We start from the raw sequence: 26,928 nt of genomic DNA, 5'->3' as shown, positions 1-26,928 counted from the left end.
TCGAACTCCTGACGTCACATGATCCACTCGCCTCGGCTTCCCAAAATGCTGGGATTATAGGCATGAGCCGCTGTGCCCGGCAGGACTTAGGTGTTCTTAAAGAGAGCATTCATGTAAGAACATCCAAAGTCTTTAACAGTAAAGCTAAACAACAAGTTTCTTAAATCTTAGCAGCCATCTACTTGTTATTTATGAGTACAACTTTTATATTGCATTGATAAATAGCCCACTGCTTTCTATTTGATTTTTTCCCATTTTTGGTGTATTTAACACATTGTATTTTTTTAAGTTCATTAAGACTTTGAGTCAAGTCTATTCGTGCTTGTTCTTGAATGCTTTAAACTGAATTCTTATTCTACCCATGGTTCTTTGAGTAAAAGAAGGAGAATTTTATTTCTTATGGTTTTTAATGACTGATGAAATACTAATCAGAAAAAATAAAATATAAAACTCTATGTATCTCTAATCTCAATTTTAAAAATTCATATATAAACGGAAAGAAAATAGGAGCAAATCTATCATAATTTTGTTTTAAATTTTCTACACTGAAATTGTATTATAACAATTATTATAAAAATCTTTATACAAAAGATTAAAGTACTTGTTTTTCCTATTTATTTATTTGTTCAGCATTTGTTGAGCCTTTGCTAAATATTTATAGTTATCTTTGGTATTAATGTATATTACTAAGCAATTGTTAATTTTTTCATCTTCAAAGCTGTATATACTTTATATCTCAGGTAATTTATAATTCCATTAAAAAATGTGACAAATTCGTTGGTTTTCCAAATCTCGCTGGAATTTCACATTTAATTGTTATGATTTCTATTACATAGTCAACCACACACAATTACTTCCTATAGCAATTCCAGAATTTTAGCTATTTAGAACCAAATATTATATTCATCCATTTATTTTCTTAATTTAAAAAAAACCCTGTATTTTGTTAGAGGAAAAAACTTATTAAAAAGAGCTACCTCTACCATTATCACTAGTTGATCTGTCTTAATTCTTTACCTTTAGCAATTTACAAACACAGGTTTAAAATGGATTTTTATCACAGTATTAGTTTTAGACACAAAAGCTATAAAAAGGAAGTATTGTGGATTTGTCAATTTATTTCTGAGTACAGAAAATGGATCATTTGTTCCTGAGTAAATGCAGTGATTAAGAGCTCACCTTGAGCAAATTGCTTAGTCTCTGTGAGTCTCAGTTCCCTCAACTGTAAGAATAGGGAGACAGTTTCCACCTGAAGAGGGCCTTCTGCAGTCCGAAAAAAATCAAGCGAATGGTGTTTAATGCAGGGCCTGGCTCCATGAATCCTGCCATCACTGTGACTAGTCTGGGCAGGAGGTCTGTTTGTTTGTATGTATTTCTACAAGCATCAACAACGTGAGGGTAAATGTCGTTTCTTTAGCAGAATGCCACTGTTTCCCATTCATCCTATCATCACTCACAAAACCAGTTCACTTCACTCCCTGCTGGTCCCTGTTCTTACTGCTGAGTGCTATCAGCCCTAGTCAGTTTGTTTCTGAAATGTCAGCTATAGTGAGACTTGCTGTTGCTGTCAAGTAATCTAACTTACCCAGTTTTAGGAATTTGTCTTCGAGCCTTTGTATAGCTGCATTACTACAAATACTAGATTTGCTTTTATGTCAATCGTATAAAGAGGATTATGAAGAACAACAAACAATTTTATTCCAAATAACTTTTAATTTCCTGGTCTCTCACATTGTCATGACCCTTGTTAATTCTCATCTGAATTCGATTGTTTGACATGGTATAATAAACAAAGAACCCAATGTTTTTGGTATTTCACCTGTGAAAAAATGGTCCACTCTCTATACTCAGAAATAAATAAACAAGGTCTGTAATACTTGGGTTTTATAACTTTTCTAGCCAAAGGTAATGCTGTGATATAATTCCATTTTAATCCACGTGATGCTGTCTGATGTCAAGGCTCATACCACTGTTGTTTAAAGAATAATTTAAAAAATTCCCTTATATGCACATTTCTTCCTTCTATAATCTCATCTAAAATTATGAGCATACAGACAGACAGTTGATTTTTAAGGTGTATGGGGGTTACACAAAGAGGTTTTTAAAAAATATCTATTGACTTAATTGAGAACTCTTTTTTTTTTTTTTTATTTGCTTTTCGCCCAGGCTGCAGTGAAGTGGCACGATCTTGGCTCACTGCAACCTCTGCTTCCGGGGTTCAAGCAATTCTCCTGCCTCAGCCTCCTGAGTAGCTGGGATTACAGCCACCCGCCACCATGCCAGACTAATTTTTGTAATTTTAGTAGAGAGAGAGTTTTGCCATTTTGACCAGGCTGGTCTCAAACTTCTGATCTCAAGTGATCCACCTACCTTGGCCTCCCAGAGTTCTAGTATTGCAGGTGTGAGCCACTGCACCCTGCTGAGAAGAAGTGTGTGTGTGTGTGCACTTTTTTTTTTCTGTTGTTCATGGATGTTAGCACTGACTCACATTTCCAAAGGCAGGCTTCTATAATCTGAGGATTCTAACTGAGCCTATTTGTTTATTATGAGAAGTCCACAGGGAGGTGAAATGCCAGCCATTAAAGAGAGCAAAGATGAAGACACTGAAGGTTTAGGGGTTTTGTTTGTTTCATGTTTTTTACTATTTGAATTTTGAATATTATAGTGGGAGTATTTCATTTCATTTTCTAGAATCCTTGGGCTAGAACATGCCATCACAGTAATATGATGCACACAAATGCTCTTCCTCCACATCCTTTTAGAAAAACAAAACAAAAACTAAATCATCTTAGTTGCTTTGGTTAGCACTAATTTTGTAAACCCCAGGAAAGATTTATTGGTCTGCATCTTAGTTCCTGCTACATAATGAAATGCTAATTTCATTTTTATAAAATAATTTCTACATTGAGCAAAAGATAATTTTAAGTATCAAATCAGATCTTATTTTGTAGGTTTAATATTTTAATTGCTTTTTTGCACTTATAAAATAATTTTAAACTTATCAAAAATTTTTACAAAGTGCACAAAAATATTTTTTCCTCAGCCGTTTGGAAATAAGTTACCACTGGAAGTTTAAAGTCTGTTCTGTGAGAAAGAAAAAAATTTAAAAAGGTCCCCACTGGATGATTTAGTCTGCATGTCCTATCAACAAGGACATACCACAAGATAACCATCAAAATCAGAAAAAGAACATCGATAGAGTACTACATCTAATCCTCAAACCCCATTCAGGTTTTGCCAATTATCCTATTACTATCCTTTGCATAAAAAAGGCTTCAATCCAGGATCTTACATTACATTTAGTTTTCATAAATTTTAGTCTCTTACAATCTAGGTCAGTTTCTCAGTCTTGGCTTAACGTTCATGACCTGACACTCTAGAAGATTATAGGCTTGATCTTCTCTAGAATGTCTCTCAATATTCTTTTGGCTAATGTTTCTTTGTAATTAGATTCAGATTTTATAATTTCGGCAAGAATATCACAGATGTGGAACTTTTTTAATGCATCTTAACATATGATCATAGTTTGGCTTTTTCTCATTACAGGTGATTTTAACCTTGATCATTTGATTAAAGTGGTACCTACCAAGATTCCTCAATGTAACGTTATTCTTTTATATTTCCCCTAGTATTCACTACATACTTGGTGGTGGGAATATGAAATTATGTAACGATCCCATTTCTTATCAAATTTTCAGCCACCAGTTTTAGCATCTATTGATACTTCTTACTGAGATTATTACTATGATGGTTGTCAAATAATGATTTTCTAATGGGATAACGTTCTCTACACTTATCAGTAGGCATTCTCATGTAAAGAAAAGCCTTTTCTTATCCCCATTTATGTTTATTTTAACATTTGCATCAGTATAGGTTAATAATTCCTACTTTATTTGATGAGTTATAATATATTCTTATAATTACATATTTTGATGTTGAAAGTATGCCATATTTGATCAATTCTTTGAATTCTTCCTAATTTCTGGCACAAAAAGAAATTCCAGGCTCATCAATTTCACATCCATATGAAGATCACAAAAGAAGAGAATGAATATGAATTTTTGCAATTTTTTATAAAAATCAGCTTACATATGACAACGTACTGTCTCTTCTCATCTCTGATAGCATGTCCCAATCCTTTTGTATAGCTGATAAAGCAGAAGTCACTTTTGGTCCGAGCCCTTGCATTAGTTTTGTTAGAGATGATAGGAAATATTCTGAATCAAATCATGATCGGTTGTTATTATGTATAGGGTCATTCTATGTCTATAAAATGAGAACTGTTTCTGAAAAGCTTCTACAGAGCATATAGGAGGAAAGTTATTGGATATAAGTCTATTATATAAATGTCCAACAACAATTGCAACTTAAAAACCAACTTTATTAAGGAAGAAATAATTGTGCTCACTTCAGCAGCACATATACTAAAATTGGAAGAATACAGAGGCGATTAGCACAACCTATATGCAAGGATGCAATGCAAATTTGTGAAGCATTACATATTTTTTAAAAGGAAAATAAAAGAAATAATTTTTATCAAAAGTTTTAACATAAATGAGACAAAGGAAATGAGCTATAATTATTACTGACATGTACACCACACATTCTCTATACTCATGCCGCCTCTCCTGAATTCAAAATTCAAAATGAAAACCTTGGGGAAAAGTGCAAGCAACCTCAGAAACTACTTTCGACCTGAACTGAGTGCAGAGTGCCCTCTAGAGGCATCATTAAATCAGTGCAATCTTTCCAACGGCAGATGAACTGAAGCTCCATAGAAGCTTTTCAGAAGCAGTTCTCGTCAAATAGGTAGAATTACCCTACACATGATAAGTGATCATGATTTGTTTCAGCATATTTTGTACCATCTCAAACAAAACTAATGCAAAGGATCTGACAAAAAGTGGCTTGGACTTTATCAGCTACATGAAAGGATTGGGAACGTGCCATCGGAGATGAGAAGGTACGTTAACACTGTCCTATGACATTTTGTAAGCTGTTATGACGTCTTCCAAATATTTCACGCAGGAAGAATGTCTTCAGAAATTCATTCCGCTATTTCTTAATATTCTTTAACACCCACAGACAGTTCAGGCGTCGATTGAGATTGGCAAACTGCTGCAGCGGTCAGACTTGACTTGGCTCGGCGTCTTCTTTGTGTATGCACAGGCGCTCAAAAGACTCTGGTGACGTAGAATCAAAACTTGTAATCGTGTCTTGAAAGGAAATTCCAATACAGATGTGAAAAGAATGCACATTTAAACTGTTGTTTCAAATAAATGTCATTTAATGATTAAATAGGTAATGCATTTCTATTATAAAATTTTTAGACAGCTCTTAAGTATATGGTATCTAAATGACTTAATATGCCAGATATAGTCATAAAAATTATGTCTTTTTCACCACCTTTGTCATAATTTCTGAAGAATTTGAATAAAATTATTTTCAGCAATGGCTGTGTCTTAAAGAAAAAAGTCCTTTCAAATATTTATCCCAATGAAACTCAGCCTTAACAATATTGGTTTAAGAGAATAATTTTAAGATAGTAGTGTTTTGTTATATGATAATAATCTTTACTTAAATACATAGTTAATAAATAACAGTGAGATACTAGGGAAAATTATTAGACATGACTCAAAATTTAGTCTTCTCATATTCCTAGAGAATGTCACAAGTTGGAATGGTACCTGTCTAAAATTCAGGTAGAGATTTGAGAGAAACATTTTGATGAGTTAAAGGACAACTGTAGTTGACATGGGATGTGGTTACATGAGGTGAATGTGTAAGATATAACTTATGTACTCTACTTCATTTTGCAACATAGACACAACTGTAAAATACATCATTTAAATGTTCTTGTTGAAATGCCTACTTCCAAGAACATTAACAATAAAATACATAATTTTTCTGTGCATGTGTAGCCAGTTTAACTTTGTTCTCCACCAGGGATTTATCAATAGATCCATCTGAGTGTATTTCTACTGTAGAATAGTGGTGCAAAAGCACTAACAGGTGATACAAATGTTAGATCAAGTACCAACTTTTTCTTCACCTAAATATAGGGGCTCAGCCTTGTTCATAAACTTGATTAGGAGCTATGTTTCCTATTCTCTAAATCTTTGTGCACTCCTTATAGTCTCTACTTCTTCAAGAAAATAGAGTTTCAAATAAATAAAAATAACCTTACTAATAGCATGCCATACTAAAATAATAACAATAACAGCAACAACAACAACAAAAACAAGGAAGCTTTTCTCTGTTGACCCATAATGCTATTAAGCTGTGTTCTTCCTGTGTCCCTATCAGAGGGTAAATTTCGTGTAATTTTCAGCTTTGGAATAAAGGGTAGTGAGAGTAACAGTGTTTGACCCTCTTCTTAGTTTTGTCCTTTCTCTCTACTAGGGTCCTTGCTCTCTGGAGAGAAGATCACATCTTAGCATAACTTGGTCTTCCAGGCTTACCTTAACCATGAAATCTAATGTGACATCATTTTTCTTTGAACTTTTATGAAGAAACTCTCTGAGAGTTTGTTCGGGGAGTATTGAGCTCAACACTTACCTTTGGTTAAGGTTCTACCCTTATTCATATTTCTTTCGAGTATTGGCCTGACTCTAGCTTTAATTCCAGGGAACTTGGGAAGGACTTCCGAACTCCAGTATACCTCCAGATCCCTGCTCACTGACATTGACATTCTATGGCTTGTAACAGACAGGCGTGTCCCCTGTTACGCTACTCAACTGTTAAGACTTTGTGAGCCCCTTTTCCCAGAAGTGGATTTACTGAGGCTGAGAAGGAAAGACATAATATGGATAAGTTAGAGTGCATCTGAAGAAGACAGGGGACCAGCTTGCACAGTACTTTTTAATGGGAGCTTTTCCTTTTCTAATTCAGATCTAATTATTCTTGTCAATTTACTCTCTTGTCAAATACTTAATAATCACTGTGAGGCTCTGAAAAATACAATGATTAGCAGGCTAAACCTGTCTCTGCCTTCATGAAGTTTATAATCCAAAGGATACTGAATGTGAGTAAACACGCCAGGCAAAAAGGCCGAGATATGCATGTTTCAGAATATCTTCTGTTAAAACACTGTGTTTTCAAAAGCTCTATATTCAGTTTTAGTCTGTCACTCTGTTTTGTGAATGAGATTGTTTCACCCATGCAGAGCAGTCCCAAGAAGAAGGCCAAACCTATGACTGCAGGATGCCTGTAGGAGGATGTGGTTTCTACAGAACTCTGTTCACTCCTAACCTCTCGCTGGGGCTAGCACCAGCACCTGAAGCCATGCTCTATCTCTACTCCAAACTGGCTCCTCTGCCTGCACGGTGCTCCTAGGCACAGCCACAAGAGGTTTGGATCAGGTTTGTGGCATAAGTATAGTGACCTGGCACATCACAAAAGCAGGGAGGAAATAAACAAGGAGCCAGCCAAGAATGCAGATTGAGGGCAATAATAGTGCCCAGGTTTATAAGAAACATCCCCCACCCCATTCTCTGGGCTTTTATTTCAGACATGCGAATACAATTCTTCGATATCTATTTAAATTTTTAAACCACATAGCCTTGGGTAAAACTTTAGAAATGTTCCTTCTTGTCCGAGGACAGTGTTACTTTCAAAATTCTCTGAGCAAACCCTCTCTCTCTACTACACTCTTAAGCCACAACTGTTAATATTTCCAATTACTAAAATAATTAAGACACCTGAACTCAGTCGTCTAAAACACATATACACAGAGTAATTTATGAGTCACTTGTTTCTTCCCAAAATCACCAGGAGCATACTTAGAGTACTAATCATAATAACAAAAAGTAAAACCTAAAAATTACTGCTTGATTAGCATCTTTTAGAGAACACTTCTCATTCTGGGTCACATGGATTCCTGATGTTTAAACATCTGTAAGCATTTCCATTATAGAAGAATCTCCTGTCAATTCTTCCTTTTCTCGTATTTGAAGATGAGCTTTGTTCTCCAGGGTCTTTCCTGAAAATAATGGTTTATGACATAAGATCAAAGCAGAAAATGTGACCTTGGCAATAGACTGGGAAGAAATATGGCATTTGAGGTGGGCGAGTGTGCGGAGGAAGAAAGAACACTAACATCCTAAATTCTTATTCTGGCTTTGCTGTCTATTACTTAGCCCCACTGAGCCTCATTTATTTGTTATGTTAATGCAGGAGGTCAATTAAATGATTTTCAAGTTATTTCTAAGATTGTGGTTATATGTTTTTTCTACTGAATGTAATTATTTTCCTCTTGAATTTATACTTCTTGCCAATACTAACGAGGCAACCATACCATGTAACCACAAAAACCAAGTCTCGTGGTTTGAGTTGCATGCTCACCAGGCATCATTAGTGTCGACTCGAAATTCAATGGTATTAAAGTACTGATATCCAGGGGTGTTATGGTATAATTTACAAAAAGTTAAATATATGACACTCATGCAAACCTAAAATGAACCCTTGTCCAAGGTTTTATTCAATGCATTAATTAATAAGATATCCTGAAACAGAAGACAGCTCATTTCAGAAGCATTTGAGGAGCTGGGTATTTATAGGCAATTTAGTAGAGAAGTGTTAGAATAAGATGGTTAGATACAAAACTGCCAAACAAGGCAGTAAACCATAACCTTTTAGATTATCTTCTCCACCAGATAAGATTCTACAAGTTAATGGTATTTATGCTCTCATCAACTAGTACAATTTAAATAAACAAAATTTAGATGAACTCATTAAACAATGTCATTCAACAACATATTGGACCCTTTAGATAACTTATTGGAGACTTCCGTACTGGAGACCTTTGAAAAAGTAACAAAAATATGGGGGCTCCAAATATCGCTGAAAATCATTGATCTCTTCCTGTGTCCTCTCTGGCTGCTCACAGAGACTACAGGGCAGATCGCTATTTCCCAATGTTAGTCTGGGAAAAACAGTTCACAATAATACAGAACTCAGGGGAAAGTCTGTTTTTTTTGTTTGTTTGTTTGTTTGTTTTTTAAGTTTCATTGTCAAATCGGTGAAACCTACTATCCTATTGATAAAATCTAATTCATATTAATATCATTTCTATTTCATTTCTATGTTGATTTATTCTTGTGAGTGAAGGGCAGGAAGGAAGGAGATTTCTGTCCATGTCAGTTTAAAATAAGCTGTGAAGAAGCCAACACCCAACCGGTATTTACTGAATTTCATTGATTTCTGTCACCCTCACCTCAAACTCTTAGCCTAGTAATATTCCCTCCATCATTCTCTGTTCATTTATAATTTAGTAAACAGGCTCCCTTAAATCAAGATTTTAGTAATAGTATTTGGTTCAAAGAGTCATTGCTGAATTTTTATAACTCCTGCGTGGTTAAAAAAAAAAAGGAAGGAAAGAAAACATAATAAAAGTGTACACTTAGACCCAAAAAAGTAGTCACTAGTGAAAATAACTAAAGTTGGGTCAGGGCTTTTAAGCTTTTTAAAGGTCCAGAACTTGCTAGAGACCCTATCTTCAGGAAGAGACGATAGACACATAACACACATATTATTTTGTATTTAATTTGGTTGAATCCCATCCATGGACTTTGGTCAAAAATATAAGATAGACGTGATCCCTATATCTTATCTCCCAAGCCTCTCCCAACATCTGACTTGACAAATCAGCTACATTTCAGTTGGAGGGACCTATAGTTGTTTTCTTTAGAACTAGAGCAGAAATGCCTGGCAAAATGGAAAACCTAAAACAAATTCTTTGGAAATAACACAGCCCTCCATGGTCCTGCTGTATTAACAATTGCTGAGCTCACTAAGACCCCAGATGTAGAGTAAAAAAGTCACAAGCTTCAGCATGAACTCTTACCCTGCTCTTCATGAGTCAAGTGAGCTGGGAGAAGGTGTCTAGCCTCACTGCTTATCCTCATTGACGCTCAAGCTTCCTATCTGAAAAATATGTGTGAGTAAGAGGTAGGGCCCAGAGCAGAGATCATTGGAGCCGTAACTCTCAATCAGTTGAGCAGATTCTTGGAACAGATCCCAAGGTGGGGACAACTATGTACCCATGGAACTAATGCAAGGATTATATAGGATCTGTTCTATTGGTGTTTAAAAGTTTGGTAGGGTGTTTTTTTGTTGTTGTTGTTTTACCCTAATGCAAACCTCAGGTCATAGTGTTGTATTATGAGCACAATACTGTTGGATGCGATTATTAAGTGATCTCAAGAAAAAAGGAGGATTTTTCAACTTTAATTCTGCCTCTCGATTGTCAGAATGTTGAGCTTTATAGGAAAAAATGAACTCTGGTAAGTACTTTCTTCTGTGAAATAAATCTAGGTCAAATTGAAATTTATGAAACATAATGAATTTCACTAATGTAAAATATTTTCATGTACAAATTCCTACATTAATTAAAGAATAACCTAAAAGGTTTCCTAAGAATATTATAAAGCCCAAATAGGTGACATAATTCTCATTTATTTGAAGTGTGACTAAACTTCTTGAGTATATTTTGAACCCAGTGAATATTTTTTGTACTTTTCTTTTCTTTATGGTGGTATACTAAATTTATGGCTCCTGCTTTCCAAACTTGTTTGTTAGAATGTTTGGTAACTATTCCAGACCCTCAGAATAATAACAATAGCATCAATCACTGAGCATCTATGGCATGCCTGGCACTGTGCTAAGCATTGTACATATGGCATCATTAATCCTACTGACAGCCTCACAGTATTACGTTGTTTTCCTCTGTTTACAAAACAGGCCAAAAAGGTTCACAGATGCTAAAGGACTTATGCTAGATCCCACTGTTGTGTTCAACTCTAAAAGTGTGTTGATTTTCTCCTGCATCACAATGCTTCTTTCAGAGGGTTCATATGCAAGTTCTGAGGCATATTCATTATAGTGACAGTGACAATGTCAATCATATTGGCAATGAGAAAAGACAGTAAGTGCAAGTCCTTACTGTGCTACAATCCCCAGAACTCCACCCCTCCTGTGTCCTTTCCGTTCCCAGCTGGATTCCTGAGTGCTCGAAACCTATCCTTCCCACAGTGGTCAACACTGACACCCACTCTCTCCATAGGTGTGACCAAAGCCCCCCATGTGTGGTCACTTCCATATGGTTCTCTTTTTTTTGCTGCCACTTCTCCTCTTTCTGTAGTGGTCAAAGTCAGTGAAGCTATAGTCACCACGCTGAGTCTCACTGTGCACCAAGCCCAGAAAACCACTATCCTCATGAGGGCCCCTCCCTCTTTGGTTGTGGTCCTGAGGGATGTGTGCTGAACCGGGCTCACATGAGAGGACGCAGGGTCCCAGTTCTGAGGCTGACCCTTCACCACTCTGTCCAAATGAAGTGGGAACAGTAACTGCTGGCTTCTAACACGCTTGCCACTGAAGTTGAAACAATTTGAACAGTGATGACTGCATGTGATTATTTCTGTGAAAAGTCAGTATCTTGCAATAATGGATACTCAATTGTTGTTTAATATCAAAGAACACATATAATACAAGTAAAAAAGAACAAGGTAGCCTTGAGGGCGATACCAGCTGAGCTTGAGTGTCCATTCTGAAGCTGCTGCTAGTGTTTCCTTGCTTACTGATTTGTGTTTTGACTTTATCAGTCCCATGAGTTTGAGTTTATTTACATACATTTTAGATAAGCTCTTAATTTATTGGTTAGATTTGAGTTAATAATTAGGTATTTTGAGTTAAATCTCATCCTGTTGTTATACTTATTCAATAACAAATCCTTATTGACGTCCTACTGTGTGCTAAGAGACGGAGCAGTGAATAAACACAGACAAAGGCCTTTCTTCTTTCCTGGGACATAGATGGAGCAAGGGAGAAGAAAAATAAACAAATATGAAATCAAAATAATAATAAAATTCGAAGAAGAAAATAGAACAGAATTAAGGGACAATAGTGATGGGGCTGAGAAAGCTAGTTCAGATAGGTTAGTCAGCAGAGGCTTTTGTGATAAAGTGACATTTGAGCTTGCACTGAATGAAGTGGGAGAGCAAGTTTTGCAGAGGAAGTGCAAACGCCAAGGCCTGGAGTGGGAACTGCTTGGCATGTTCCATAAAGTTTGACGATGCAAACGTGTCTGGAGGAAAGACAGCAGGAAGGAAGAGAGAGTAGAAGGTAAGATTAGAAAGCAAGAAAATGAGATCATTTGAGGACTTGTAGATCATGAGGAGTTTTATCTTCAAATGATCTTGCCTGAGATTGAAGTGGCTCAGTAACTTTTCTGTCACAGAGGGATGTGGTACCAGAAAGTCTTGTGGTACTCGGCAGGCAAGTCTGGTTCAGAATAGGTCCGAAAGCTGCCTCAGGAGCTTAACATTTAGACTAGTCAAATTCTGTTGCTATGTGGGAATCTAATTAACCTGAAGGACTTAGGGCAGTTACCAAACAAATTTTGTGACTTTCCTCCTCACAGGTTTGTGGAAAACCCTGAAGATAGGTCCAAACTCATTGTTATGCATATGCAACCTTTTGCACCATGAAGGATTTACCGTAGACCCAGTAGCCCATATTTTACAATGGGATCATACACGGCACATGATGTACAGACATTTCACAGCCTGAAAGAAACAATATAAATATGAAAGTCAAGGTGCATATGTAGGGATTTTTGATTTTAGATAACAGAAACCAAGCAAAGCTAGCTTTAAACATAATGCGAGAGAATTCATTATAACGACATGGAGTGTTTCCCAGAATCCAAAGGTTGGAAGGTAGTCAGACCTTAGAAGGGGCTGATTCTAAACTAGAAAATTGTCAGGACTCTCTCCATCTTTCAGCTCCACATTTCTCTACCCATATGCTTCATTCTCAGTTCACTCCAGACACGGAGGAGAATCCCACTGGCCAAACTGGGATCAGTTGTTTACTCTTAGTCCAATCAGTTATAACCAAAAGGCAAGTTCAAGTCATACCAATGGAAACATGGCTGTCAGAGCCTGCTCCTGTGAGCCACTCTCAACGAAGGTGGTAGATTGAGCAGACAACCCTAGCAACCTCTGCCATACAGGCATTTGAATAGGCCGTTCATCTAGTTATTTATTTTATTTGGAGACAACTTTGAGAAGTACTCCTGCAAGAACTCCTCCCTCGATCCAAGGGGTTATTTTCAGGGGGTGAGATATGATGAGGCAGGCAAAAATATATATATATATATTATATAATATATATTTGTATATGTAATATATATTTTATATATATGTAATTTTATATATAATATATATTTATATATAATATATATGTTATAAATAATATACATATAAAGAAAAAATCACACAATGCATTTTTCCTTGTGAGTTGTATTTTTAATGAGAAAATTTCTCCATTATACCAACATCGTATAAAGCAGTAGTCCCCAACCTTTTTGGCAGCAGGCACTGGTTTCATGGAAGACAGTTTTTTGATGGACTGGGGCAGGAGTAGGATGGTTTCAAGCACTTTACATTGATTGTGCACTGTATTGGTATTATTATTATATTGTAATATATAATGAAATAATTATATAACTCACCATAACGTAGAATCAGTGGGAGCCCTGAGCTTGTTTTTCTGCAACTAGATGGTCCCATCTGGGGGTGATGGGAAACAGTGACAGATTATTAGGCATTAGATTCTCATAAGGAGCAGGCAGCCTAGATCCCTCACATGTGCAGTTCACAATAAGGTTCACACAACCTAGACCCCTCACATGCGCAGTTCGCAATAGGGTTTGTGCTCCTATGAGAATCTAATGCCGCTGCTGATTTGACAGGAGGTGGAGCTCAGGGGGTAATGTGAGCCATGGAGAGGGGCTGTAAATACAGATGAAGCTTTGCTCACTTGCTTGCCTCTCACCTCCTGTTATGTGACCCAGTTTCTTACAGACCCCAGACTGGCAGTGGGGATTGGGGACCCCTAGTATAAAGGAAAAATAAAAATTTGATTTGAGTAGGAAGCTCTGGTTTAAATCTTGGTGTTATCAGCTAATGGTCATGTGACTGTGAGCAACTCCCTCTGAGAAGCAGCTGGACTAGATTCTCCTAAGGGGGCTACCAGATACTCTTCAGCTGTAATCTATTATTTCCATTTGGTGGCAAGTAGCTGCTTAGGGATTTGTTTTCAGGTTAATTGAAGACATACAGCAAAAATGGTTGAGACAGGCTGTAGAATTCTATAGGTCTGAGTTTGATCTTGGCCCTGCCGATGCTTCAGTTTGATTTCACTTAAGTTAGTTAACTTCCTAAACTCAAGTTTACTTATCTGTCTAATGCCGGGGAAAGTGGCTACTTTAATAGGTTGCTGTGCACATTGGATAAGAAAATGCATGAAAGAGCCTAGCTCACTGTGAGTGTTTGATTCAATTCTTGCCATTTTTCTCAGACTGAAAATTCCTAAACTTGTCCGTATCTTCCTTTGTAAGAGAAAATTAAACTCTAATGCTCTTTCAAAGTGCTCTCATGGCATGCACTAATGAAAACATAATGAGATTAGAGTTTAGGAGATCGTAGAGAAGTATCATACATAAATAACACCTCCATGTCATCCATAAGCTCACTCTACACCTGAATAATTTTTAATTACCTTTGTATAACGTAACTTTCTCATGTCTTTCTGGGCAGATGTGAAAGCATGGAGCTGGACAAAAAAATCCAGGATCTGATTGAGAGAAATGCTTCTCCTCATCCAAAAGGGTTCACCCCACAGGCCATGCCAACTCACAGAAATCTGTGTTCTCCGAGGGTAAGAAAACACCTTTTTTCTCCTTATCTCGATTACCCTTCAGCAGTTTATTCACCAAGAAGAATTTGCGGGGACAGTCCCCAAGTCATTTACAGTCAGTCATGTACTTCCTTGTCAGCTGAGAGGATAAAGTAAAGCAGTATAAAACTTCTCTCACACAGCCACTTCCTGTTACTAAAGAAATTCTTCAGCAGAAGAATTTGCTGGCACTTTCCGGTTTAAAGTGTCCAGGCAGCTGTGACTACAAGAAGGTGAGGAGATCATGCTACTAGAAAGAATGTTTAATGCAGGGATAACTCTCTTCTGGGAGGAAGTAACCCATTTTAAGTAAACCTGTTTAAATTGGGTTACCAAAATCAGCACAACTCATGTCAATGATTTTTTGTAGTCGTTTTTGTTTCATTTTGTATTTTTGTAAGAAAAAGCAAGATTTCACTGATTAAAGGAGTTGTTTGACTTTGAACTTCCACTTGTTTCAGGGTATTTGTCTATGGTGCTTTATATAAGCAAATAAAATTCAAGGGTAGGCTCAAGCTAGGAATTTTACAGATGACTTTCTTGACATACATCCTATGACAACATGAACTCTTAAACTCTAGTCCTCCCAATTAAAAACTATCTTTCATGATTCTTACTAAAAAAAAAAAAAAAAAAAAATCTAATGTGAGTAGTTTGAGAGCATGGCTGGCATTTTAAAAAGTAATTTATACTTCTTTTTAACAATAACATTAGTTCTTCTTTCTAAAGAAGTTCTTACTCAGTGTAGAAAATGTATATGGATAAACACAGAAAACTGTAAAAATCATGTAGAGACAGATTTGCTGTGGAGATAATGGAGCATGGGCTCCCTTAAACAAATATTTACTTTTATAACTAATTTGCATCCATAAATTTGTTTCTTTTTTCCTTTAAAGGAAATCACAGAATTGTATAGGCCTCAGGCTTCACTAAACATAGAACTGCCTCTGAAACCACTAGTAAGCTCACCACCTATAGAGACCATCTCTTAGCATTTGGGATATCTCTGTCTTTTACACACACACACACACACACACACACACCTGTCTTGTTAACTTACCCTTTTCACTTAATATGCTGTGGATACTCCTGTACCTCTTTTTTTCATTCATGTCATGAACAATGTTGTGTGCTTTCTGCATTTAGTCACTTTTTCCTGTTTAAAAACTTACTTCTTCCTTAACAGGTTGTCTTTATGTTTGGAGTTACCGATGAATGTGTACTAATGGTTAAGAGGTCAAATAAGACCTCTTCTGTTTTCTTTTGCTCTTCTCATCCCAACTCCAAGCCCTCACATATACACCTCTAACTCTCAACTAGAAATTTATTCCTTCATGAAAATGTGTGCTTTTTCCAGCCACCTTCTTGTCTAACTCCAGAAAGAAATTTCATGGTGATAATATCAATTCCCTCTGGTACCCTCATCCTCATATCCTCTCATTATCATCCTCTAAGACCCATTTGCTCATGACTGACCTCCTTGCAATTCTGTTCATTCATCTTCTTGTCATCCTTTACATGATAAAAAGCTCTTCTACATCCTTATTACCATCCTCTTAGCTACAGGTTATGTCTCCTTTTGGACTTCACTGAAACTTGTGTCTCTCTCTCTAAGACATTGATTCTTCTATGACCTCATTGAGGAAATTTGCTTGTTCTCCTGCAGTTCACACTTCCAGGCAAAGGGCAGCAGATTCTTAGCTAATGTTTTCTATTTTCTTTGTGAAGTATGAGGTAAAGACATCTACAGAGACTGAGAGGGTGAGAGGTGAGACCCAAGGCTTAAGAGAATTGGGGAAGATATGAAATGACTGCTGGAAGGCAGGGAGACAGAAGAGATAAGTAAAACTAAAATGAGTCGCAGAGTAGTAGTGAGGACCGAGTTGAGTTTGAAAACCACCACTGTATGATAAGACCAATCACTTAACAGTGTGGGGGTTCCTGTATCTCCAATCTCTCCATCACCTCTCACCAGCTCAAAATATGTACTGTTCTCCTTCACTTCAAACATATATGAGACCTCATCTTCTTTTATGGGTAATGTTTGAACTCACTCTTACACAACATAGCCAAGCTCATTGATCACAGCATCCAAAACTTTCCCTCTCCTATCACACCATTAATAACCTCTATCTGGATCAATCCAATCGTCATTTTGCATTTTACTTTTCACTTGTCTTCTTATTTGCATTTGATACTACTTAGTCTTTCAATTTCCTTAAAATGTCTTATTCCATTGACATCTATAATATTAATCCCTAGATACCCTTGCCACCCCTCCTTGCTTTTTTTCTCTGGTCTCTTCTTCTCACTCACCTTCACAGACTTCCCTTACGTCACCTACTTGTGCTACATTAGTGTTACTCAAGTATCTGTCCTGGGCTCATTAAACTACCAAACATATGACAATGACTCCAGACACATGTACTTACTAAACATGGAGTGCTTTTCTATATGTACTTTCTTTCCACTCAGTCTTTCCTGAAGTGAATTCAATATATTTCCTGCTATATCTGCTTGTCATCCCTCCCCCACCCCAGACACTACACACACATTTTCTATGCTGGTGAGTGAATCACTAGGCACCCAGTCATCCAAATTTGGGGGAATCCTGAATTCCTTCAGGGCCACCATGCTGCACGACTCAGGTGGCACCATTTACAGAATAGTGCCATCTTTCCTTCACTCTGGACCTTCCCTAAGGGAAGATCTAATCTGCCTTCATTATATCTTTGGACTTTTTTCCTTTTCTTCATTTTATCAACATAGATCTTACTGATGTACTTAAAACCTAAAAGTGCTTAAAACTTAAAAGTAGATCTCTTTACATACATCACTGAATCCAAATGCCTTTGCATCATATATACATTCCTCCAAGATACAGCTTCTGCCACATTTAGAACAAAACATTAGAAGAAAGATGTAATACTTGTTGGGGTAAATACGTATTGGGGTAAATACTTTGTTTGTTACCTACAACAACACTTAAATATGTCTGTCTTTATCCACATTTTCCAGATGAGGAAACTAAGGTTCATAGAAATTTTAAAACACTGCCTAAATTCACAAAGTTGTATCAGGATAGAAAGCCAAGTTTGTACATATTTTTCCTGTAGTGTTTTAGTGTCTTCTATATATTCTGCTGCTTCCCAAAGTGCACCCTGTGTTCTAGCTACCAATAAGCCTTTAACAAACCATGAAGTTTCCTCTGCTGTCATTTCACATGCTGTTTACTCTTTCTGGAAATCCTTGCTTCCTTGCCCATTTGATGAACTGCCTTTTTTTAATCCCAATTCAAACCTTTCTTGTTTTGAAACCTTTTCACCCTCTCTAGTCCCACATGGCATTACTCAGCCCCCTCCCTGCTATGTCCTACTTCTTTATCTTCTTTATATGTCATTTATAGACTTCATCATTTTGCTTTTGTGATCACTTATGTATCTAAGTGTTTTCTCTCATATGAATTATGAGAGACTCATGGATTCCTTGATGATGGGGTATAAGTGTTCCATGAAGGTATAAAGTATCACAACATAGAATTTTCTAGAAAGCACCAGTAGTAAACAACTTGTTTGGTTTCATGAGACATGGTAACACTGAATATACAATTGATTTATTCCTATAATTCCTTTACAAATAGTTCTCAGAGTCTGCAGGGGAGTATAAAATGTACACTCAAGCTCAATCTCTCCGTTCTTGTATGGAAGCTGCCATTTGGTCTTGCCCATCCTGGTGTCATGAAGTTACTGACTGCGGAAAGTTTTCAGGTGCTCAAACTCCTGGCTTCTCAAAGTTTGCTGTACCACTCTCAGGAGCACCGTTGGGTACCACTCACTATGCCAAGTGTGCTCAATGTGGAATATGTCTTCGAGAACTCAAAATGCAGCCAAACACTATTGCTCTTGTGACCGAGGTGAAGAGACTTCTTCTTTTCCAAAATTAGCGTGCACTTCCAGTGTTTGCCGGAGGGTCACGGTCCTTTCAGTTTGTCCTTGTTCGAGTTTTAGCTGCTGTCTATTGAGCACCTACTCTTGGCCAGCATTTTGCAAAGTATTTCTATTCATTAGCCCATTTCATCTTTACCCCTCTATGGATGGGGAAACTGGAGTTCAATGCGGCTAAACAATTTTCTCATGATTGTACAGCTAAGGGGATTTAGATTCTGGACCTAATCTCAAATCTGTCTAATGAAAACAATTGCCCTGTACTTTCTACTTTTAATTTTCCCTCCCTCACTTCAGAGTTATTTGAAGAGTAGACCAGAGCTCCAGCTGGTGTCAGGAACGATACTGTCATCAGGCTAACTCCTCCTCTTTGAGCTTAAAGCACCAAACTTGGATCAAGCCACTGTGACTTGATTCTCTCTCCTGGGTAAATTCTCCCAGAACAGCCCCCAGGAGTCTTCATTCTTTATCCCAATAGACCACTGGCATATCCTCCTCAAGTGTCCTCTGCAGGTATTTCAAATATTTGATTCTTTGAGTAAACATGGCTTAGTTTCCAGGTGGAATCTCTGCTGAACTATTTACACAATAGCACTCTGCAGAAAGAAATCCTATATTCAAAACAAAACAAAGACCTTCACATTTTTGCTGAGATATTGATAGAAAGGGAAATATATAAGAAAATTTCTATTTGGTTAAGACAAGGGTGAGCCAATGACAGGGACTGAAGAAGACTTCTCTCGTTTTCACACTGAATGAAGTTAGCCTAAGAACAATAAGGTAGATTCCCTTTCAAGGAGAAGGAAATTGGTTTCTTTATGACTTTATGGGATGTGAAGGGTGCGACTGAATAAAAGAGATATTATTTAGTGAAAGAGTCTGAGATATATGTCAAGTTCCCTTTTTGTTCAGCTACTATTGCCAAGAATATGTAAAGAAGAAGAATTACTATAAGAGAAATGAACAGACTGACTCACTGCTTTGAGGAAACAGAAAACCACTATTGATGAACATGAGGAACTCCATGAGCATGAAAGTATGCTTTTATATTCTGGGACAGTTGAAAAAGTAGAAAGTTAGTAATCAAAGGTCATTTAAAGTCTTGTAGGCAAAGGAAAAATAATTACCTAAGTGAGAATGACATTAAGGTTCCAATATGAATGTTAAATGAAAGCTATATATAACCAAGTTATTGTCCAAGTATTATGAGAAAATTATGAAAATAATATATGAACCTGCAGTCATATATCTTCAAATACAAAAGAAAGGGACAGGATACTCGAACTGTATTTCTTGGGTAAACAAATACGTTCCAATAATGCTTGAAAACAAGGATGAAACCTGGGAGTGAAAGGGAAAAATGCCCAAATTTTAAGCAGATCCTGCCAGGATTGAATTTACCTAAAAGCCCCATCCTGTCTTTGGATTCCATTGCTTCTGATTTTAACTTAGAGGCAGAACTAGAAATGGGCTTTTAATTACTTTTGATACAAGTTCAGGGAGGAACTCCCAGTGGCTGGGGACAAATTCTAGACCTGGACACTCTTCCCAAGGTAAAAAGCCTTAAGAAATTGCTTTAGTTGGTTCCGAGATTAATATATACTCATGACACTTCAAAAGATTGTGAGGGAAAAACTTCTTGCAAACTACCGTAAATTGACACACGTTTTCTGTAACCACACTGTTGGGAAAAAAAAAAATCTGGCTTTCCTTTTCTTATTTCCCTTTTTTTGAAAGCTGTGTATTTTTTTTTAATCAAAATCTTATTTTCTTATCTGTACAATGGGTTGTGATAATTATACAAATTGAGTGAAAATGCACTCTGTAAATATAAAGTGCTAAATCAACACAACACTATCATCATCATCATCATCATCATCATCACAATGCTAGTAGGATGAGCTTGAGCTTCAAACTTTTCTTTAATGGTTTTCTCATACAATAACTGACTTCCTCTTTGAATCTCATTATCTAATTTCAAAGGTAGCTGTGGAATGTCTTGATCTATTTTTTCTGCTAGAAAAAAAAAATGTTGCATTGTTGTGTGAGGATCTGTTAAACTTTCATTGGGAAACCTTTGGATACCTGGCTGAAAAGCTCTGCCTGCAAGTTCTCAGGCAGTGAGGAACCTGTCAGCTCAGCTGCTGCACCTTATGGCATTCGAAACTCATTACTGGCAACATAGGTGAAGTTATTTAAATGAACCATGTATCTTTCTATTATCAGTAAAGCTTGGCTCTTAGTGTTTAGTCTTCTGATTCTGAAAGTTTTATAAACTCTCCAAATTAAACAGATTAGTGGATAATTAGGCCAGGTTGTATTTCCCAAAATATCACCATAGAGTTAATTTGATCCCATGGTTAATTTATGACATATTTCTCCTTCTGTTCATTACAAGGATTTTTAAAGGATTCCACTCTACATGAATATCAGGTATACATCCAGATAAAGAGATCTTGCTGCATATGCCCAGCTTGAACTCTATATTCTAATAAAGTACACCACCAGACATCCCAGGAAAACAGAGACATAGGTCTGTGAACTAAAATTAGATCCTAAGACCAAATAATTAAAACTCATAAATATTAAGAAGAGAAAATATTTCCCTAACTTTTGAAAGCCACACACCCGTTTGGCAGAAATTTCTATACAGGACAGAAGAAGTGGTGCAACGGGGATATAAACTGAGGCTCCATTCTTGTTGATAAATAAGACACGCTTTTGAGTAGGATGCTTTCTATTTACTCAGAAGTCATCTGTTCTATCACTGGGAGAATTTGTCCCATCTTCCACAAAAGAAAGAGTTACAGAAAACTGGGAGATGCAGATTATCTTTTGGAAGATGTAAGCAGTAGTTAGAAGAGGATTCTCTCTGCCTCAGTGAACACAACAGTCCAGGCAGTTCTAGTTTGGGTTAATGGTGTGGGCAGGGGAGCAGACGACAACACTGGGGGGCTTGGTGGTGGAAGTAATCAAGACTTGAAGTGAAAAGTGGCATCTGTGTGGAAATTATAAATGTTAATTAGAAGAATATAAGTCTTCCTAGAACCCTACAAAGAGAAAAAAAAGCACTTGAGGTCTAGGGTTTCTACTGAATGGACATTTAAAGCCAAAGGTATTATTCTTACTTTTGGAATTATCACTCTACCTTTGTCTTCTTCCAGACTTGCATGACTTCAGTAAGTAAATCTGAAGAAGTTTTGGATAGGTATTCCTTTTAATGTAAGAAGAAGAACAGCATAAGCCTGTGGGTTAGGAAATGTGTAAACTCATCATGACAATGTTAAGGAAGCAAAATATTGGGCTTGTGAGATACCATAAATAACGTGTTCATAAGAGTTGTTTAGCAAATGTGTTTATGATGTTCTTGATCTGTTTAGCTTTGTGACAGGATGTGGATGTCTCCTAGGGACATCTCAACCCAAGCTGGGTTTTGGAATCTAATACATCAATAAGTCTTCTTTCTCAAGTAAGCCTTCTTATTTCTAGTTTGATTGAAAATATTTTTGAATGGGTTTGGGAACAGTACTAGCAAAATGGACACTGTAAGCTCTTGCTGAAGAATGTTCATGTCATTCTCATGTCCACCTTCTAGATGAAATGTAACAAAAACGCTTTTTACTTTATTTTGTACTTGTGGTGAGAGTGAGGTATAACTCACAAAGTATGTAAATATGTTTTCTTATGGGACTCTAGAATAAATAGCAAAAAAATAAGATCAATTATTCCTTTATTTTCCAGTGAAGAAGATAGCTATTCTGATTTCTTTTTAAAATAAATGTTTGTTATTAAAACTGAGTTAGCAAATGTTTGCAATTTTTTAGGCTAGCATATTGGGAGATTTTTTTTTTTTTTTTTTTTTTTTTTTTTTTGAGTCAGGCCTATTTTCAGACAAAACACTTTCGGTATGTGTTCTTTGTATCACCCATGTTTTGAGTACTCACCATTAGCCTTTCCATATACCTGTATCATCTTTATATGCACATGTTCTTTCTCAATTTTTAAAATTTTACTTATTATTATTATTTTAGAGACAGGGTCTCGCTCTGTCACCCAGGCTGGAGTGTAGTGGTGCAATCATGGCCTGCTACAGCCTCAACCTTTTGGGCTCATGTAATTCCTCCATCTCAGCCTCCCAAAGTGTTGGGATTATAGGTGTCAGTCACCATGCCTAGTCTCTTAATTTTTATAATTATAACTTTTGGTATTTGAAAATAGTGTCTAAATCTATAGATACAGTGTTGAAATATATTGTCTCAGGAAAAAGGTAGTTCTCTTTCACCTGAAGTATCCAAGCTAATCTGGACAACCCCTTGGCAGGAATGATGCAGAAAAGATTCCATCATCAATGGAGTGGTCCCCTCTAATGTTCAGATTTTATATTCAGAAAACAGAAAATACAACTGAGATGTGCCTTTTGCTCATCTTCATATTCTAGTACTAAGCACAATACTTGGTCCACAGACAATAATCAATAAGTATTTAATATAAGAATGCATACATTGGCTGGGTGCAATGGCTCACGCCTGTAATCCCAGCACTTTGGGAGGCAGAGGTGGGTGGATCACTTGTGGTCAGGAGTTTGAGACCAGCTTGGCCACAGTGGTGAAACTCTCTCTCTACTAAAAATACAAAAAAAATTAGCTGGGCGTGGTGGCGCACATCTGTAATCCCAGCTGCTCGGGAAGCTGAGGCAGGAGAATTGCTTGAACTTGGGAGGCAGAGGTTTCAGTGAGCCGAGATCTCACCATTGCGCTCCAGCCTGGGCAACAGAGCCAGACTCCATCTCAAAGAGAAAAGTGCATACATGAATGAAGGTGAACTCAACACATGAGCAAAGTACAAGAGAAAAACAGAGTGATCTGCATTGCTATAAAATGATCAGCAGCTAATTTCCTTCCAGAGAAAAGAATTTAAAAAAAAAAACTCAAACACAGATTACAGTTTTAAAAGGCTGAATTTCTCTTTTCTAACCACTACAGTTTTTGAAGGCTGAGTTTCTCTTTTCTGATTACTACAGTTTTTAAAGACTGAATTTCTCTTTTCCAACCACTAATTTCTATTTTGGAAATGGAAATTAATCTCTAGGCAAGCAATAGTGGGAATTTGTTAAGATTTTGTTTGGATACAACATCAAAGGTCAAGCTACCTCATACCTATCCTTCAAAAAATGCTTAATTCCCATAAAACTTCCCTGAATCATATTCCTAATGGCTTGGGCCCCCGCATTGCTTTTCCATCATTGGTAAATGATGTCTCCTGCTATAATTTTTAGGTGTGTTATTTATGTCTACCAACATAGATCAAAGGTTCTTTGGGGGAAGTAAACCAGGAAGACTAAATGAACTCTGATACGGGTTCAGCCACCCACTTGTTACGTCATAATTGTGAGCGAGTCATTTGCCGTCTCTAAATTCAACTTTGTCCTCATTAACATTAAAGATGCCCCTTCTTACAGGGCTGTTATGAAGTTCAGATTGAAGCAAATAAAGTATTTTAAACCACATAACTCCTTAGTACAAAATAGTAATTTTATTTCTGAACTAAATTTAGTTCCATTCTAGGAACTGTAGCTTGTCCTTTGGAAAATAATTTATCTAGTTGACTGCAGAAAATTTCAGTCACTTCAGTGTTTTCTCGGGCAATTTATATTTTCTGTGCAGTGGTATGCAAGAATTCTCCCCTATCCCTTCATGTAATGGTACCTAAGGGTTTGTGGAACAGATTTTGTGAAATAATCTGGGTGAAATAGGGTTGCCAGATGTAGCATATAGAAATATAGGATGTCCACCTAAATTTAAATTTCAGATAAATGGCAGAATATTGTATGGGACAAACATACAAAACACTGTTGTCTATCAGAAATTCAAATTTGACTGAATATTATGTATTTTTCTGGCAACTTTGGGGTGGAGGCATCAGGGCTACAGTGATCCCCCATCTGACACTGCCATTGGCACTGATTTAGTCTATCCCTTGTGGGTTTTTTCACTGGCCTGTATCCTCACTGGCAATCACTAATGCTTCCAGGTCACTCAGCTATCTCTTATCCTTAGGGTCATGTGGTAAACACTACATCCTCCTCAATTTGACCCTGAAGACCCCTCAAACCCTCAGTTAGCCACTCTTTCATCCTTCTCAGGATGCATAGGAAATTTCTGGCTCTGCTTCCACACCACTCTAGGGTTGAGTTGTCTCAGGACCTCTCTACTTAAACAAGTCGTAAGGCCATGTCACAGCCGTGGAGAAATTCTCTTCAAGGCTTGTACCTTCCCTGGACTTAACCCAGTGAGTAAGGCTGGAGCTGACTCTGCTCTTTGATGTTCAATGTAAGCAATTTGGAAGATGATAGATGAGTACCTAGAAGTAGGAGAATAGGGGCCAGGTGTGGTGGCTCATGCCTGTAATCCCAGCACTTTGGGATGCTCAGGCAAGCGGATCATTTGAGGTCAGGAGTTCAAGACCAGCCTGACCAACATGGTGAAACCCTATCTCTACTAAAAGTACAAAAAAATTAGCCGGGCTTGGTGGTTCATGACCGTAGTCCCAACTACTTGGGAGGCGGAGGCAGGAGAATAGCTTGAACCCAGGAGGAAGAGGTTGCAGTAAGCCAAGATCACATCACTGCACTCCAGCCTGGGTGACAGTGCGAGATTCCATCTCAAAAAAAAAAAAAAAAAAAAAAAAAAAAAAAAAAAAAAGGAAAAAAGAAGAAGAAGAAGAAGAAGAAGAAGAAGAAGAAGAAGAAGAAGTAGGGTAGTAGGGCTCCATTCCTCATGAGAACTGAGAAACATCCAGGCAGTACTCTTTTTGTCTGATTCATTTTCACTTTCCTGGGGCATGAAACCTTTACTCTTCTGGGGCAGATGGTGAAAGTGGTAAGGACAGGTTACACTGACTCTTCATCTACTCATTTATTTTTATCAGTTATTCTTGGTATAAGTTTTTATGCCTTAATTCAGACTTTTCCCCTAACATTTTATGATGAACATTTCAAACATGTAGCAAAGTTGAAAGAATTGTATGGTATACACATATACCCACCATCAAAATTCTGCCATGAACACGAACATTTTACTCTACTTGTTCACCATTTATTCATCCATCTAGCCATCCCTCTTTTAATCCATCAACTCATGTTACTTTTTGAGGCATTTCAAAATAAATTGCACAAAATAAATTAGCCTAAAATCTTTAAAAATTGTTTTGAAAACATTAGCTCTTGAAATTCAAAGGTTTGATTTTCCAGATGGTATCTAGAGTTTGGAGAGTCTATTTTGAAATGCAAAGGCCAAACAGGGGCTGTTCTCCTCTTTTTATTCTATGACAAACTTAATCTGACAAAAGATATCCCTTACTGGCAAGGCATGGTGGCTCATGCCTATAATCTCAGCACTTTGGGAGGCCGAGATGGGCAGATCACCTGAGGTCAAGAGTTTGAGACCAGCCTAGCCAATGTGACGAAACCCCAACTCTACTAAAAGTATAAAAATTAGCAGGGCGTGGTGGCAGGCACCTGTAATCCCAGCTACTTGAGAGGCTAAGGCAGAAGAATTTCTTGAACTCGGGAGGCGGAGGTTGCAGTGAGCTGAGATCATGCCACTGCACTCCAGCCTGAGTGACAGAGCAAGATTCCTTCTTAAAAAAAAAAAAAAAAATCTCTTACCAAGCAAAGAAAGAATTAGCTACATAAAACAAAAGAATAGTGTGTGTTTTGGAGGATCATCAGTTAATACTTCAATATATTAACTTACAAGATCTTAGAAAGCACCATGAAAATGTAGAAAATATCATTAAAGACAACAGTTCTGCCTTTTAAATTTTTTCCCATAGCATATCTAATTATTTATATTTTTTATTTATTAAATAGTAATCAAAATCAAGTAAAAAATTTTAAAAGGCATTTGTATGAACGCTAAAGAATATTGATCACGTAACCAAAATAGGATAAAGTAAAATATTTGCCTATAAAATGAATAAAAAGTAAATACACGGAAACAGGCCAGCTCTTTAAACATGTGTTAACAGTTCTACCTGATCATTTCTGGTTTGGAGGCAAAGCCTGTAACTTTGTGTATCCCTGTGGTCATTGTGTGTTCTGGACTGTGTTCTGAAAAGCAGGGGTGTGCTATGATTTTGTATTATAGATTCGTACACAAATGGACCCATTCAATAAAAATGTATTGTACTACTACTCTGTACCCTGAAGGTACTGTGGTAGTTCCCAAGGCTAAAATGATAAATA

At 37.0% G+C, this 26,928-nt stretch overlaps 1 protein-coding gene and 1 non-coding gene across 3 annotated transcripts in view; both read left to right on the top strand.

The window, feature by feature from the left end:
• Positions 1-26,928, top strand: part of TNIP3 (TNFAIP3 interacting protein 3) — an 84,680-nt gene that overhangs the window by 18,655 nt on the left and 39,097 nt on the right. For both annotated transcript variants that reach the window (XM_065545429.1, XM_045392827.2), the window contains one exon: positions 14,601-14,721. In XM_065545429.1, coding sequence (XP_065401501.1) covers positions 14,601-14,721 — 121 coding nt within the window. Of the gene's footprint in view, positions 1-14,600; positions 14,722-26,928 lie in introns of those variants that run through there.
• On the top strand, positions 4,401-4,507 carry LOC123573727 (U6 spliceosomal RNA). The gene has a single exon (XR_006698465.1). It is a non-coding gene; the product is annotated as a U6 spliceosomal RNA (small nuclear RNA).

This window comes from Macaca fascicularis, chromosome 5 (assembly GCF_037993035.2).
Source record: "Macaca fascicularis isolate 582-1 chromosome 5, T2T-MFA8v1.1".
Taxonomy (NCBI): domain Eukaryota; kingdom Metazoa; phylum Chordata; class Mammalia; order Primates; family Cercopithecidae; genus Macaca; species Macaca fascicularis.
This window is presented reverse-complemented; position numbering and strand designations above follow the sequence as displayed.